Raw genomic sequence first — 17,934 nt, 5'->3', positions numbered from 1 at the left:
CTTTATTTTAATGCTTATTTGTTGTTGTAAAATCAGTAGAACATCGCTAATCTGAGCTTGAACTTGGTCTGATTAACAAGCATTTCAGATTACTGGAAATTCTTTTTCTCAATATAATTTTTGTATATATTATTATAGGGTTTCTCAATTTATTGAAGTTGAATGAACCCATTGTATTACATCAGTATGATTGACACCCATTACATTTTTGAGAACTGACAAATTTGGCTCATTCACTAAGTTTTAAAACTTTTTTGTTAGTGTATGACAATACATGGAGGAAACAAGAAACTAGCCTTAATTTTATATTCCAAAAACTTTTTTAGTTCATTTTGAGGATGAGGACATGTATACAGTATTTAGAACAGCATAACTGCAACAACACAATTTGTTCAGAGAGATTTTTTTTGCTGTTCAAATTAGCAAGATCCTACTGTACAAAAAAAATTGTAAAATTTAATAATACATAATTCTGTTTTGTACATTGTATTTGGTTTGTAAGTAACAAACTTTAAATACACTCAAATTTATATATATGCATGAACGTGCATTTGTTAAATGGCAGTATTATTAATATATTTAATTTGATATCTTAAAATTATTTTTTTTGAATATGTTCAATGATTTTTATAAGATCAGTTTTGATATTGCTGAAGATACAAGGATAAAGTAATATTAGAAGTGAATGTCTTTATTCTTTGCTAAAATAATGATTAAAAAAAAAAAAAAACACTACATTTTCAAAATGCAGAAAACATTTTTAGATGAATTATTCAGATTCAAAAATTACTTGTACTATTTTGCTTCTTTAATCATGGTGTATATCTTCACCTTTATTACTGCCTTCCTCAAACGAGTCTTCCTAGTTTTTTTTCTTCCTGAAACTTTTTTAAATTAATGTCCTAATTAACAAATTAATATGCTTGGAAAGCTAACTATACAATATTTTGCTTATTTAACAGTTTCACAAAAAAATGATTTGCTATTTTTATTTATTGCTGATAAATGATTGTATATTTAGTATCATATCATAAGATTATATTAAAAACATTTTCTTTCAAGCAGATCTTGTTTGAAGTGCAACATTTTTTTTATTAAAACAGTACATGATAATTTCTTAAAATATTCCAACAAGTAAAAATTATTATAATTATTGTAATAAAGTCATATTTTAAAATAACTAGTTAAATTTATGCTACTGAAAATTCAGATTGTTTTATAAATTATAGAATAATCTCAAGTAAGATATTTAATATTCATATGATTCTATAGATTTCTAGTCAAAATGAATAATAATAATGTATAATTCAAGAATTAGCCTATAAATTTACCAATTAACAGAATTGATGTGTACACACAGATGTATTACTTTTATACTTTAATTTACTTTACATTTTCATTTTATGAATGAATATACAAACTAACTTCAAATTTTAAGCTTCATCTTTTGAAGAAAATATTTCCTTGCTCTTAAAAATTTTGCAAATCAATTTAAATTCACTAAAACAAACTTTTCAGAGTATCTTATGATTTCTTGAATAAAATCCAAATAATGATTTTTCAAGAAGTTAATTTCATTAGAAATATTCTAACAAAAGCTCATGGCAATTTAAATAGCAATCAAGTCTAATATATAAAATTTTCATTTAAACGAAATTTGAAGACGAATTTTTCAACTAACACACAAATAGAAGCATTGTCTTCATGAATTTTTTCCTTTTTTTTAAATTTTATTTGTTCTTTTGTTTCATTTCATGATCTATCATATTTATTGTGTTAATTTAATAATTAGATAATAAGCAATTCGGCTAGAGATAGATGGTTAGACTGCCATTGCATGATAAATTTAATAATTAGAAAATAAATTAAAAATTAAGAATATTCTAAAAGAAAAGATTGGCCCAGAGCAGGCTTGAACCAAAACACTTGCTGACTGTGCACCTATGTTGCCAGTTACACAATCTATAATTTTTAATTATTAAATTTATCACGAAATGATGGCCTAACCATCTACCTCTAGCAAAATTGCTTTATATCTAACTGTTAAATTAGCCTTGAACAGCCTGATAAATAATCCAGTGAATCATTTGGCAAATATTGATTGAACTGGGTTGTTGTATATGTAAGAAATTAGAAAATTGATTTTAGAAAATAATTTTTACAAACATTAATAAAATATTCCTTACTAAATAAATTTAAAATATGTACGTAATACATGGGCATGTGTGTACACACAAAGTTCAATATCAATAATGAAATAAAGCTTTATCATCATTATAATGTATTGACTTTTTCCTGAATATAAAATTGATTTTATAATAAATAAATAACTATTTACCCGGTAAGAAAAGAAATCCAATAAAGCTATAGAATTACAATAAAAAAATAACTTTGTAAATTATTATTAAAAACAATTTAATCCTTTATTTTTAAATTCAATTAGATTTTCTATTAATCTCTCAGATATAACATCCAACTAATCAACAGAATTAAAAATTCAGCAATTTTAAGAATTTGAAACCAGCATATTTAAGTATTTTTTCTCATTTTAACAGCTGTACATTTTAAACAAAATACATCTGAATTTTCCTCCACAGAATCATAATCATTTAATAGAATAGAATTTTAAAAAATACCTCACTTGAGATCATTTCATTTGAAATAATAAAATCAGTAATTCCATTTTTTCTTTATAATTTTATATAATAATAAAATTAGAATTAAAAATACTTAAAATTAGTTCTAAAATACCAGTCTTATTCAATATATTATGCTTTATTAACTCAAACACAGAACAGCAAACAGCAACAAAGAAACTCAATTTGAAAGTAATTGTAATATCTGTAAATAAATAAATAAAAAATATTTGTCAACAACTAAAAAGTTTTCAATATTAAATTGTATTGCTTTCAAGAAAATGAACATTGTCCTAGAAATAAAAGACATCAAATCATTCCATTATTACTTAAAAGACGAGAATGCCGTTGTTTATCCTGAAAAGAGAAGATTAATTCCATATAGAATTTACGAGATAAAATGCTAATATTCGAAGTTAGAAATCAATTTAACGATTTATCGTGAAAATTTTTAAGATATTCAATGTTTTGATACGGCTACACGATAAATATCTGCGGAATTTCTTATTACTTCTACCTGTACGTCTTTTTGAATAATTTAAGATGACATAAAAGATTTTGATGGCGATTGTGATTTGGCACTATCATAAATAGGCTTAGCAAATAAGAGAAAAATTTGTTTTCTTATTCGATTGAATTCTAAATATTGACCTTACCTTCTGGATCCTTCTTTATAGTCAAATGACGAATCAAATCGTGACGTTTGATTGATTTAAGATGATTTATAAGCGAAATGTAATTAGTTTCGTCCAACATTGCACTTTTCACCATAGCTAGTATGAAATCTTGACCGTTACGGATTTTGCAATTACGAAGATTTTTCGTGGAGTCCCGAGACTTAGACAGAAGTCGATTAACTTCGTCTTTACTCAGATAATTACCAATTTTACGAACAGTGTTTTCCAATTCTCCGATTTTCATTCTAGTACTTTCGACATCGGCCATTTTGTCAGAATGCTAAACGTAGCGAGCAGTCCCGCAGTGAATGACGAAAAGAAATCTCATTGGTTGTCAAATTTTAATGCTTAAGCGCTCTAAAGTTTTAAAATTACTTTTTAAAAAGTTCTCAAAGAGTTGTAAACTTATAAAATAACATTCTGAAAGCATTCGGAAGTATGCGTATATTTTTTAAATACAATTTAACTAATTTTCCGCTTAAAAATAGCGTTTTATTTCACGTTAATTCGTTTTACATATATTGGAGTTAAACTGATATTTAAAAAAGATTAAAGGCCATTTCGCTACGATTAATTTTTTAATATTACTTATATATGCGAAATGGACGAATTAATTGAGATACCAGCCAGCGCGATTTTGTCAGCTGATTGATGATGCTAACATTTCCGTTTATTTCCGGAACTAGAACAGATTATTCAAGATGGCGGACAGAGCGTCTTGTACTGATCAGAGAACAGGTATGGGTAACGTGTTTTTTAACGTTTTCCCCTAATCGCCCATGTGTTTATCATAATATATGCAGTAACTGTTGATCTGTCGGAACAACGCTTTCTTATTTGGTATGTTAGCGACGGACGATGACAACGATACCCTGTGTCCAGTGATCGTTTGACTGGTCAGTTCGATCGTGTGCGGTGCTGCTGTTGAGCGTCGGTGCCCATAGCGACGGGTCCGGTCGCGCCGCAATCGCTTATGGGAAAACGTGCACTTTTTATGGTAAAAAAACACTCGCGTAAATTGACGTCACAATACTTTTTAAAGTATTTTTTTACTACGATTTATCCATTTTCGCATGAACTCGCAAGTTTATATTTATTAATCTTCCACGAAAAGATTTTTCTACCGTCGCAAAATTGAATTTATAATTCTGTTATTAACGTTTAGTCAATTTGACATATATTATTATATTTTTCGAAAACGAAATTTAACTTTTGTTTTTATATTATAATTAAAACATTTTTTTTAAAAAAGCTTTGTTTTTATAAATTAATTATTATTTTTTAATAAGAAATCATTTATAATAATTGACATGAATGAAAAAAATAATCAGTTTTATTTAATCAATTTCTCCCTCGTTTTTTTTTATCGGGGATTTAAATATTTATTTGTTTGTTGCATAAATTGTGTGTAAAATGATTCATCATAATTTTTTTTTCACTTCTAAGAGGACAATTTTTAATCTCAACCTAAACCATAAATCTGAGGCACCTTATAGGGTTTCAAATGGTTTCTGTATCTTGATTCATGCACTAAGTGTTTCCAGTAACTTACATGATGCTAGAAAAATTAATGATTAGTAAACAACTTTTTTGAGTTAAATTCTTAACTAATTAAAAGTTAAATATCATTAATTGAATCTGTATATATTCTACACATAATTTTTCTTGGTTTAAAATATGAAAATTCTATAATTAGTTTTAAAAAGTAAAAAAAAAAGAGAAAAATATATAAATTGTTTAAAAAAGAGTAATAATATAATAAAGTTGTATATTTAATATATTTTTTTGCATTTTATAATATTTAGATATAAATATATTAAAATTTTTTTTAATTAAAAAAAATTTATCAGGGAAAAAAATTGGAAATATTTAAATTCTTTTAAAGTATTTATTCAGCTGAGTGGAAGTATTTTTAAAGGATTTACTTATCTGAAATTGAATTAAATTTTTTAAATAGTTTATATTTCTAAAATTTAAATGTTTTTATAGAAATGACTCAATTTGAATGTCATACTATATTTAGATGTATTCATAATTTCAAAAATTTTATTTTCAACATATTTGACAAAACTAATACTGAAATTGCTGAATAATGATTGACTAGATTATTATTACTTTAGTAATTAATTTTATGAATATGAAATAACTCATTATATTTTCTAAATGGCTTTAAATCTTATGTCATTATGCAAAGAAATAAAAAACATGAAAATTTATTTTTATCTTTTAATTTATATACGAAATGTTATATTTGAAAAAGAATTTTTTATTTACTTGTCTCACACACTATTTTTAATAATGACGTAATTAAAATGTTTTTGTTAATTCTATTTTAGGATTTAAAATTATTTGAATTTTTTAAGATTTGTTCACTTAATTTAATATAATTAGGACTTTTAGATTGATGTACTATATTTTTTCCCTCTGATATAAAAAAAGATATTGAAATAGATATAAGTAAAAGATCTTTATTTGAATTCGACTTTTTATTGTCGGGTGTAGTACTTCATCCAATAGTTCTAGGAGGAAGTGACATAGTTACTGCATATCCCATCTAACTTCATCCTCTGGATACACAAAATACCATTGGGAAAGAGGCTGGAAGGACCTCACTTTAGGGGTCCCAACCTAATTGGGTTCAGATCCATTTTTTTCTTGCCTGAAGCTCATTGCTATACTGGTTGAGCTACTATCACTATGACTGCTTTCTTGTTTATAATCAGAATTAATCAATTAAATTTAATGTTTAAAAAAACTGTTGAAATAATTATTTTACTTAAAGTTTTTTTTTAATTTTAATTACAAAGTATTTGTTATAAGAATATCTTTATATACTGTATATAAAGTCATACAAATTAAATACAAAATAGATACATTTTAAAAATATTTCAGTATTTTGCTTTTATTATTTAGGCATATTTTATATATATATTTATTTTTTATTTTATGCATGATATATATTTAAACTATTGATTTATTTACAACTTTATATCTATATATTAAAAATCATATATAATCAAAGTATTTTTTTTAAAGGTGCTTCTACACTATATAATAATTTTTAGCTAAAACAAAATTATATAAAATTTTAAATTATTCAAAAATGAAATATTATTAATTTACTTAAAAAAAAAACAGTTTAATTCATTTAAACTTCTTATCTGTAATTATTTTTCATAAATTTTATGAAAGTGCATATTTACTATATATATTCATCCAAATTATAAATTAAACAAAATTAATAGAATTAATTAATTATTAATTTAATGTAAAAATTTTGTTGTAACCAATACTATTATTAGAAAATAGGAAAAACTTTACTACAAATTTCTAACTTAAATAAACTTTCAACATTTATTTGATCAGATTTATTTAAAGATCCATTTGGCTAACATTCTTTTCATTTATGTAACACTTAAAGTTACTACTAAAATATAATAACATTTTATCAATAACAAATCTTTCATTTGCTTAATTGACTGTCTTATGCATTATGTAAAATTGTTATAATTGTCATATCTATTAGTTTATATTCATAATTCATTGTGAATATATTATATAATTATCCTGAAAACAATTAATTTTTAATCTAAAGTCAGGTAAAAATAAGATGATTTATACTTCTTGAATACAGCAATACTGGCATTTTTACTTGGAATAATGTGGATTATTTGTTTCTTATCTATGACAGTTTTTTTTTTCTTTTCTCAGATAATGGTTTATATTTTGGATGCTATATTTATTATTATTATTTATATTGTTTAAATTCTTTTATTAAAAACTTTGTAGAATTTAGCAAAAGCAAACATGCTGTTTTGAATAATATATATTCCTTTAAAATTCTTAAAACACCATTATTCATATCTTGATTACTGTAGTTTTGATAACTGAAATATAGAAATTAGCTGTTTTTTCCATAGCATTTTTGAGTGTGATTTTTTTTCATCAGTTCAAAAACATTATTATTGAGCTTACAATAAATATAAAAAATAATGCAATTTTATTTTGTAATAGAAGATATAATTACACAGAAATTTCTTATCCATAAAATTGCAAATTGAAAATCGAAAATGAATTGATAATTTCTATACATAGTTTGTTATTTATGAATCTATGTTTTAAATATAAGTAAAGTTTGAATGATGTATTAAGTATTATTTTTCTATTCTTTTGATAATTATTTTATATTTATCAAATTTAAAGCTGTTTTTTAAATGTCAAAAATTTTTAAATTTATAAGAAGTGTCAATATTACTTTCACAAAATATTGGTGATAAAATAAATATTTCCACATACATTGCATGAAAATATTTATTTTCATGGAATGCATGGGAAAATTTGAAAATTTGCTTGAATATAATTCACTAAAGTGTTTTTAGACATATTAATGACAGCAATTTATATAACAGCACTTTATATATTTTATACATAACTTATTTTAAAAATTTTTAAGTTTTATATTATAAAATTTGATTATTACTTTTTAATAAATCAGTTTTAAATTAAAAAGTATTTGGTAATAATTATTTTAAATAATTTTAAATTTAATTCATTCTATGTGAATTTAAATATTTTAATGATTATTTCATAATTCTCAGTAATTAATTTGTTCTTATTCATAATGATCATTTCCAGTTAATATATTTATTCATACAGTTAGAAAATTGCTATGTAATTGATATTTGTATTTTTATCAAAATTTAGCAAATGTAACAATACTTAAATGAAGAATTCAATTCATTAAATGGATTTGTATAAGTATGGGAGGTAGGCAACTATAGATTTATTGTTACTTTTTTAATTTATATTTCGAATTATATAAATAGGCAACTTTGTTTTTTTTTTAAAGTAATTAATATATTTAAATGAAAACAGGAATTACATGTATTATTTGACAGTTATCTTAATTAATAGCATACAAATAATACAACATGCAATTTTTGTTTTCTTATAATAAATTATAAAGGTTTTCAAAAATTGAATAAATATTCTAACAAATATTAATAATAATTTATATTCAATTCTTCCAGATAAAGAATTTAAAAACTTAAACTTTCTTATATATAATTTAGTTTAAAATATTAAATTGTTTTATTTCTTTTCTCCCAGAATTGAATTTTACAGATCAATGATAATTGTATTATTAATTACTAAAAAAGTGGATCAAGTAGAGAGTTGTATTGTAAATTACTAAAAAAATAGATCAAGTTATTTATCAGTTTTTAGTCTGTTTTTATGCATATATATTTTTGATAATATTTAAAATCAATTTTTTTTAATATTAAACTTATATAAATTGCAAGTCACAAAAGTTTTTAATGATTAATCCAAATAATTGATAATTGAGGAAACCAAAAATTTCATTTAAGTCATTTTCAGTTTGAATACTATGTTAAAGAATAGTAATGGAATATAATTTTAAAGTAAACTTAACAGAATTACTTTAAATGGGACTTTTAATTTATGTTTAATTTATTTTGAAACTTGTGATTTACAGTTTAAAAATATCTTTATTATGTTTTTATGTTTAAGATTCTGAAAATAGAAATTAGTGAAGAGTGAACTATGTTAATATAATGACTTATGTGTTAGGCTAGACCTGTTAACATTTTTTTTTTTTTTATAAATTTTTGAGAAGTCTCTTCTGTCATGTACTAGTCACCAACATATACATAATGTTGTAGCATCCTTACTATTAATTACTTTAATGTATCTGTATATCTGCTCTAGGATACTGATCAGGAAGCATTCTTTGCATTTCTCAATGAGAATTGAGTCTGTTCCAGAAATCTACTTCATAATCACACATTCATGTGTAAGCAAAGTGTCTTTACCATATATAACCGAATGAAGGTTTTCATTTATTCTCTTGGCAATCAATCTTGTATTAGATCTGATGTAAAAAAATTTGTGCTGTGTTTGACCAATTTTAAGGCGTATTCACCTGATATTAAAAGTATGCTAGTTTGAGCTTTATTGCAATGAAGAATGTTTATTATTGAAAGAGACTTTCTTAATGCTAGTGTACATCACCCACATAAGGAGCTGCCTCTTTTTTATTTTTTAGTGATAGTAAGGAAGCAGATATTAAACTTGTGTGATATAGACAAAAATTATTTTCTTTGCATAGATTGCAAAGAAAATAAACTCCAAAATTAGAATAAACATAATTATTATTATTAAGACTATAAGTTAAACAATATAACTACAAAATTTATATTTTATTTATCTATAGCTTTATTATTAATTTTCTCTAATAATTATATACTTATGCCTAGTGAATACAAATCAAATAATACTATAAAAGGTTAAAGTAAATTTTAGATAAAATATAATTGTTTTTATATATATAAAAGCCAATAAACAAATAAAATAATAAGTTAATAAACTACTAAAGAATTTATAAATTATTATTATTTCCTTTAAATTGTTTTGAATGATATAGTTTCAGTGCTTTGTAAAAATACTATTGTACAAAATTATATAGTTATGCATGAGCAGATGACTTTAATAAAGTTTTATACATAAACTATAATTATTTATTGCATGCATCATTTAGATTATTCATTCAAATTATAATAAATTGTATTGTATTGAGTTGTTCATTATTTATCTTTTGATTTATTAGTAGTAAGATTGTTGAGAAGAATATAATAATATGTTAAACATTAATGTTAAAATAATTATTAATAAAGTATTTTTTTAAAATTACTATTGCATTTCTATTAAAATAACTTAATGTATATAATTCACTTATGAAATTATTAGTGATAAAATTTATTTATTGTATTTTATATATGCAAGCTTATAAAAAAGATATATATTAAAAATTTATTAAAACTTATGGAAAACTGATTTGATATTCCACTAATTTAGAAATTTCTAAAGTAAATGATTGACAAGGTAAATTCTCAAATTCTAAAAAGAGGCATGGTCACTTATTTATTGCATTATAATATGTCAACTATAATTCATTAAATTTTCTTTTATTGAAAATTTAAGTATTCAGTCTTTTATGTAAGGAAATTCTAAAACTCTTTAATTCATAAAATCGTTTTTGTTCTGAAAAAGATGCAATTAGTCAAATTTTTGAACATTTTCACATTTGCTTTTAATAGAAATTCTTTGTTAACAGAAGGTACAAAAAAAGACAGATTTTTGTCGCTTTAGTTATATCACATAATCATTGATCATCAAATTATTCTGTTATGTCATGTAAATACATATTCTTCTTCAGTTTTGTTTCATCATTTCTCTGTTTTTATTTGAATATAGAATAATAAATTGAAATGTCATTTATTTAGGGACACATATTTAAAAAAGCATTAGAGTTTTTTTTATTTAATGTCTGGTATATTGAAATTTATTAAGATTAAAGAAATTAAGTTTCTAAAATTAAAAATTATAACTACAGTATAATATTCTTAGAACCTCTTGACTCATCTGAAATTATCTACAGAAATAATCTCCAAATGGCATTAAGATATTACATAAGCATAATTTCTTTTCTGTTTTACTTCTCTCTTTCCCTATGTAGTGATGTAACCAGAAATTTCTGAGTGTGAATCACCTGCATCACTAATGGCTTGAGTAGACTTAGCATTAGATAGGAATGCTACTGTAAAAATGCAATAGCCCAAGATCACTAACTACAATTTTTGTATGAGAAACTGCCATATCAATATGTCAGTTTTTCGTACGATAATTGCATGTCATATGCAAACCAATGATACACATGACAATGCTCAATTAAAAAAAAAGAAGAAAACACTGTACAAGAACAAGTATTAAATTTTATTTTTTACCTAGTGGCTGTTCGTGTAACCTAATATTTGAGTGTAATATGTTTGTTTTCTTTGTTTTATTCAGTGGTCAACTGCTTGTGACTTTTTGAAATTACATATACGTTTAAACTCGTACATAGTAGCAGTGGGGGCTGGCAGAGAGTGAGCACTGGAAGAGCATTAGTGTTAAAAATGCTGCTCCTTGCTGCCCTGTGTGTCTACATCCTTGCCTATATAAGTAATCTTAAGCACTGTGTTATCAATTATATTCATATATTCTCTTTCTATATTTATTACAAAAAGACAGTAAATTAGATGCAATAGTTATTATATCAACTTGTATAATAAGAACAACAATATTTACAATTTTAGTAAAGTAAGAAATAAATGTAGAGTTATAAATTATATATTTTTTATAATTAACATTTTATAATACAGCTACAATCTGAGTTGTTATAGCAGTTTTGAACATAACCAGTGTTTTGTGTAAGTTTTATGCAAGTATTGACTTGACACTCTTCTCCATATAAGCAAGGATAAGATTTTCATTTCTTCCCTTCTCTCAAATGCTTATGAAATATTTTATTGTCCCTAAATTAAAGTGAACACAAATGAAAAAAAAATTTTGTTGTGTTACCTGTTACTAATATTATTTTTATTGGTTTAGAAAGATAATCTGTAATGATTTTTAAACATAATAATGTTATATAATCAACCCAAGTCTGAATTAGGAACTAATTTTTAATTTAATGACCTATATTTTTGTAGTTAAAAATTTTTAAACCAGAATTATATATTTTACTGGAGTTGTTCTGAAGATAAAAAAAAGAGAAATACTTTTTGTAAAGTAGCCAGTTCATGAAAACTGTTTTAGAAATCAAATTTTTACAATAAAATTTGAAATGTCACAATTTTTTAATTAAACAAAATAATATTACAGCATAGTTTCTTTAACAATTAATGAACTATGCTGTAATTTTGCAAATTATTGTTACTCCAAAAGTAAAATTATCATGAAAATTTTCTCAAAGATTGAATTTAATATTTTATAATTCTGACTTTGGCTTATATAATATATATGACTTATTTATAAATGATTTAGGCAACAAGATATTTGTCATTTTATTCTCATTTATGTTATATGTGAGAATGAAATCACTTGAAATAAAATAAAATTTGAATTTATTTGAAAATGTTTGTAGAGGGGGAAAAGACTCGCATATCAAATTTTTTTAATGACATTTGAGAGTATTGCTTATTGATCTGTGATTTATTGATGCTTGTAACATTCATTTCTAAAGCTCTTAAAAAACTGTATTGGAAAGTGCATAGTATGTAATTTTTTTATTCGTGACATGTAAACTTATTTTACATAAATTCAGAAATCTAGGAAGTCAAGAAGTGGATACTGTTCATCCTGTCCGAATATTTGACAAATTTACATGATGATGTTGAATTGGATATATAGCAATTCAGATGTCAATATTTTATTTTTTCAGTAAAATAAAAAAGTAATAATAATTTCATTATTAAGAATGAAATAATTACCAACTGTTTCTTCATCTTTGAATTGTTAAAACAGAATATATAAAAGAATAATCAATTTTTTTATTTTAGAACTGACATTATTGTATATATCATCAATCTAATTATAATAAAAATGTTTTAACTTTGTCATTTAATTCCAATATTTGCTCTATTTTGAAAGTAAATTAATGTTTTATTGTGCCAGTTATTCCTGATAAGTATTTGAATATTAGAATTTAAAGTTGTAAGATATATTTATGGTCTTCTCTGGATAAAATCAAACTGAGAAAATTAAGTAACTATAGAACATAACAATATATTATTATTTATATTATTGGATTTTTTAAATTATATGTTTTATAGCAATCTGAAAATTAAATTTTACATTTATAAGTACACTTGATTATGTACTATACAGTATATAAGCAAATAGTTTGAATAATAGGTATATATTGTATATATATAAATCTCTTGTTCTGTTCCAAATTCACTCTTTTAACCTGAAAATTGTTGCTCAAGGCAATTGAATATTTGTTTTCCTTTAGCATTTTGTTCCGCAAGCTGGATTTTTGGTTTTATAAGTGATATTCATACCTATTATGATTTATATATCAAAATAACTAAAGTAATATTTTTATTCTTAGTTTTTTTTAATTAAAAACTATTTTATCTTTGAGCATTTGTTATACTCATAAAAGCAGTTCAGATAATATAAATTTGAAATTTTTTAAGAAAAAAATACAATTAAATAAAATGCATTATTTATATCTCCAAAAATTTAAATTGTTTTAATTTTGGTTAAATATTGAAAATGTTTGAACTAAGAAAAAGTTTACAAAAGTTCTAAGTGTATATATTTAAGTACATTTTTATAAAATTAAAAGTATTAAAAATAATTATAGTTATATATAAAGTGCATATTTTGTCTAAAAAAATGCAATAAAGAAATGTTCAAATATTTTAATTAGTTAACAACAACAATTTTAAATTAAATATATCGCACCCTGGGAAGAAAAGTTATACAACTCAAAAAATGGCAGTTTTGAGATTATGTCATTGAAGAATATGTATGAAGTGCACCAACATTCACAACAAGCATCACATCTCTATCTTGCAAAATAACAAAGTTATTAGAAAAGCAAGAAAAGTGATAACTCAGAAAAGACCTCACCTATATTTAACTGGTAACACCTCAGATTCGACAAGAGCAGAGCTACAGATCCATAATTACTATACTATAGAATATAATAGAATTTACTGCCATAAATACTTACTTGAAATTTAAAAGCAGCTTATACTATAAGTTTTATAAACAAAATCTAACACCTTATCTTCGCTGAGAAAGTTTAATTTTAAACAAACGTTTTCAGCGTATAAGTTTTATAGTATTCTTTAAGTAGGTTTTTCACAAATACTGCATTTTTGAGTTGTGTCACTTTAACTTCTAAAATTTACTTAATTAATTTGTAAAAGAACATTATAGGAATATTAATTCTGCATTTCTAGATTTATAACAACTATTTTTACATGAAAATTAATTAAAATTTTGACAGCTATATTGAGAATTTCAAACTCACATTCATATGATAGGCCTATACTAAAATAACAATTTAATATATCCTTTCATATATAATAATTTGAATGAAAAAATTTCTGTCTGAGATAGTTATTTTATTTTTAGAAAAAACCGATTTCTGTTTGTAAACTTTTTATAAAAATTAGTAAAAAAAGCTTGCATTTTTTAAAATACTTTGTAGGTTCACTTACAATTTAAATGGAGAAAAACTATTAATTATATATATATATGTGTGTGTGTGTGTGTATGTGTGTATTAATACATTTTACACACTTTTTGAAATTTGATTCCATCTTTTAAAAATAAGTTATATAGAAATTAAAACAGTTTCTATGAAATAAGAGTTTAAAAAAACTCATAAATCAATTTTGAATGTTAAATTTGTCATTAATGATGTATTTTTTTTTAAATTAAAAGTTTTATATGTTTGTGTAAACTAATGACCTATGATTTGTGATAATTAAATTAGTCTATGTAAATCTATTTTTAAAAAAAATTAAATTATTAATATATGAAAAATACTAAAAATAGGTTTAACAGTAAGCTAAATGTCTTTTTATTACAATCTGTTCTTAAATTGAAATTTAATCTATAAGTGTATAAAATCAAGATGATTTTGGATATTTGATATTAATGTTTTAAAAAATTATATTAAAAATTTGTAAAATACTTGTAAATAAAAATATAGAAACTTTTTAACATGTAAAATATTCTAAAAAATTCTTTGTAAAAAATTTATTATATACTAATATATATTGCAATGCTTAGTTAAGTAAAATAAATCCATTAATCATTTAAATTTATTTAAATTATTTAAATATTCTTTTAATATATTTCAGCAGGAAAATCATAAAATTTACATGTAAAAATTTGTGTGATTCTGAATAAGGATATTATTAACTAGTCAAAGAATGGGGCTCAGATAGGGTGGAATTTATTAGCTGAAGGAAATTTATGACACTGTTTTCTATAATTCAAAAGGAAGTAAAGTTTGAAAAGAAAAAATGTAAGCTTTTAAAATAATGTAATAAAATCTGAAAAATGGTTAATTAATTATAAAAAATGCTTAAAGCTTTTATGTTTAATTAATTGAAAGATCATTTTTGTGTTTGATTTAAATTAAATTTTAAAAAATTTATTCTGAAGTTTAATATACAAAAAAAATTTTTAAATATTGTTTTATTATATTGTATCATTAAAATTATTTTACTTAAATATGTTAAAAATAATTTATACAGAATTTGATTTAAATTAATGTAATAAAAGTATGGTTATTTTACTTTTTAAGTAATCAATAATTAATAAAAATAAAAATTAAATTTTTTATATTTTCTATAAAATGAATTGAAAATAATTTTAATTAAATTTGTGAAGATTTTTATTATCAATAACAGATTGGAAATGTTAATTGAAAATTTTTATTTTATTTCTACCTGTAGTAGTATTTTTTTTTTTTTAAACATAAAATGTAATTATTGTCATTAAATTTTTAAAAATTGCTAATTTATTAAGATATAAAATATTAAATTTTACTGAATCCTTTTACAGACATTAAAGTTAACATACACTTACGGTATAGATATGTATTTTATAAATTATAGTTTTTGAAAAAAAAAATTATATATATTATATATATATATTTTTCAAAAACTAATTTTAAACTATAATATATAAATTAATAATTTCATAATTATATACAATATATTATATATTTCATTGATTTAAAACTCTTATTTAAATTATCAAGTAAGATAAAATTAAATATTTTAAAAATTCTTATTTTTAAACATTCAAGAATAAATATTGATAAATAAATAAAAGGCTAAAACAATTCTTAAATGTAACTTTTAAATTTAATTTTTTATTTTAAAAATTGATAATTAAAATTAAGGCTCTATAGTCTTATATAGTCTTTCTTTATGTTAAAAGAAAACACCTTTACAATAAAATTAATCATCATATTTCTGAAACTTAGATTATTTGATCTAAATATTTTCCAGTTTTCTCTAAAATATTTTATAATTAGATTTGTAAATTATAAAAATTTTTCATATTTTAATAGAGTTGTTATATTATAGAATTATAGAATATTTTAATTACAATGTCAATAAAATCAATTAAAATAATTTATATAATAATTCATATAGATACTGAATTCCTAAAGATTAATTTTTTGATTACAAATTTTATATTGTTCAAAACATTTTTAAAATATTTCAAAAATTTATTTTTATATACAAGATACAAAATTGTTAGATAGAAAAATTAATTTGCCATTTAGTTTTAAAAATGTAAAATGATTATTAACAAATTTAACATCAAAATAAGTTTCATATTTTCAAATTTAATTAATGTTGAAAATTTTCTGATACATGTTATTGACCTAAGAACTGAATTATTAATTTGCATTATTTAAATATATTGTGAAAATTTCCTTATAAATCGTTTCCTTATATCTTGCATCTGATTAATCACTACTTGAGATGATTAATATACTAATGATGACTTTTAATGGAATATTTCCTTAAATGATATATATACAGTATATATATATATTTTATTTCCTTAAAATTAAATGTTTTTAAAATATTTGAATAGTATTGAATAGATTTTAAAAATTGTAATAATGAATATTTATATGAAACTAATCATAAATTATTTAACAGTGCAGTTTTACAACTAGGAACATAAATATTTGATTTAATTCAAAAATTACAAAAATCCTATATTTAAGATATATAACTTATAATTGATACAAATATCAGAAAATCTAATATGTACAAATATTTATACATATTTGTATATGAAGAAACATAGGATGAATGTTATTTATGAAGTTTTTATACTTAAATTACATCTTAATTTAGCATTAGCAAATAATTTAGATTTTATTAATAGTGTAATGTTAATATGATTAAATGTATGAACCAAGGCTTTATATTATGTTATTTTTAACTACATACATTAGATATTTTATTTAATAACAACTCAGCATTTATAATGAATTATTTGTAGCAGCTCTATATTTTGATTATTGCATATCTTTAAAAAAAGTTTAAAAATATTATAAAGTCTATACATAAAGGTCAAATTTTAGATTTATTGTTTAATAATACGTCAACAATATTTAATTCGTCAGCCTGATATTTAAAAGTTAAAAGACAAAGGATAAAGTTTTGCTAATGAGGATAAAGTTTTTTATTATTTTATTTACTAGTAACATCTTCAATCTAAAGAAGATATTGTATGCAAATTATATTTTCATGTCATAAATTAGAACAGTTTAAAAACTTGAACTTTTAGTGACAGTAGAATTAATGATAATATTAATGTATTTGTTACATAAAATGGTTTGTTGTTATGAAAAAAAAAGTTAATTTTTTGAAACAATCTCTTATTATGCATTGTGTTTCTTTGAATATTTTCAATCAGTATAAAAGAGGATCAGCAATTATCATAATGTATAACAGCATAATTATTTTGCTTAACTCTCAAAGAAGGAGTTGTGCAGCTTGTATAACTTTATAATTAAAATTGTGAAAGAAGATGAAATTAACAAATAATAGATAAAAATTTAAGAAACTTATAAGAAAAAAATTTAAGAACTTTTAATAAAATAATTATTGATGTAAATTTTGAATTTTTGTTTGTAAAATGTATATTCTCCTTTTGACAGTTGTAATCATTTAGCCCCTGAGTAACAGCACTCTTACTCTTTATACTAATGAAGATTA

General features: G+C 22.0%; 2 protein-coding genes across 6 annotated transcripts in view; one reads left to right on the top strand and one right to left on the bottom strand.

Moving 5' to 3' along the window:
* The window catches only part of LOC136981004 (death effector domain-containing protein-like), a 43,733-nt gene extending 40,006 nt beyond the window's left edge, over positions 1-3,727 (bottom strand). Inside the window, exon 1 of the mRNA XM_067277244.1 lies at positions 3,293-3,727. Within this exon, the coding sequence (XP_067133345.1) occupies positions 3,293-3,581 (289 nt within the window). The 5' untranslated portion in view covers positions 3,582-3,727. The remainder of the gene's footprint in view (positions 1-3,292) is intronic.
* Positions 3,728-3,816: 89 nt separating this feature from the next.
* LOC136980991 (POU domain protein 2-like) overlaps positions 3,817-17,934 on the top strand; it is a 275,556-nt gene continuing 261,438 nt past the window's right edge. For 2 of the 5 annotated variants that reach the window (XM_067277200.1, XM_067277197.1), the window contains exons 1-2: positions 3,817-4,051; positions 15,040-15,206. The gene's annotated coding sequence lies outside the window, so the exon portion shown is untranslated. Of the gene's footprint in view, positions 4,052-8,015; positions 8,081-15,039; positions 15,207-17,934 lie in introns of those variants that run through there. The other 3 variants (XM_067277203.1, XM_067277196.1, XM_067277198.1) reach the window with 2 other exon arrangements.

Source organism: Centruroides vittatus, unplaced genomic scaffold (genome assembly GCF_030686945.1).
Source record: "Centruroides vittatus isolate TY-2023 unplaced genomic scaffold, ASM3068694v2 contig_738, whole genome shotgun sequence".
Lineage (NCBI taxonomy): Eukaryota > Metazoa > Arthropoda > Arachnida > Scorpiones > Buthidae > Centruroides > Centruroides vittatus.
Note: the sequence above shows the minus strand (reverse complement) of the source record. Positions and strands in the feature narration are given on the sequence as shown.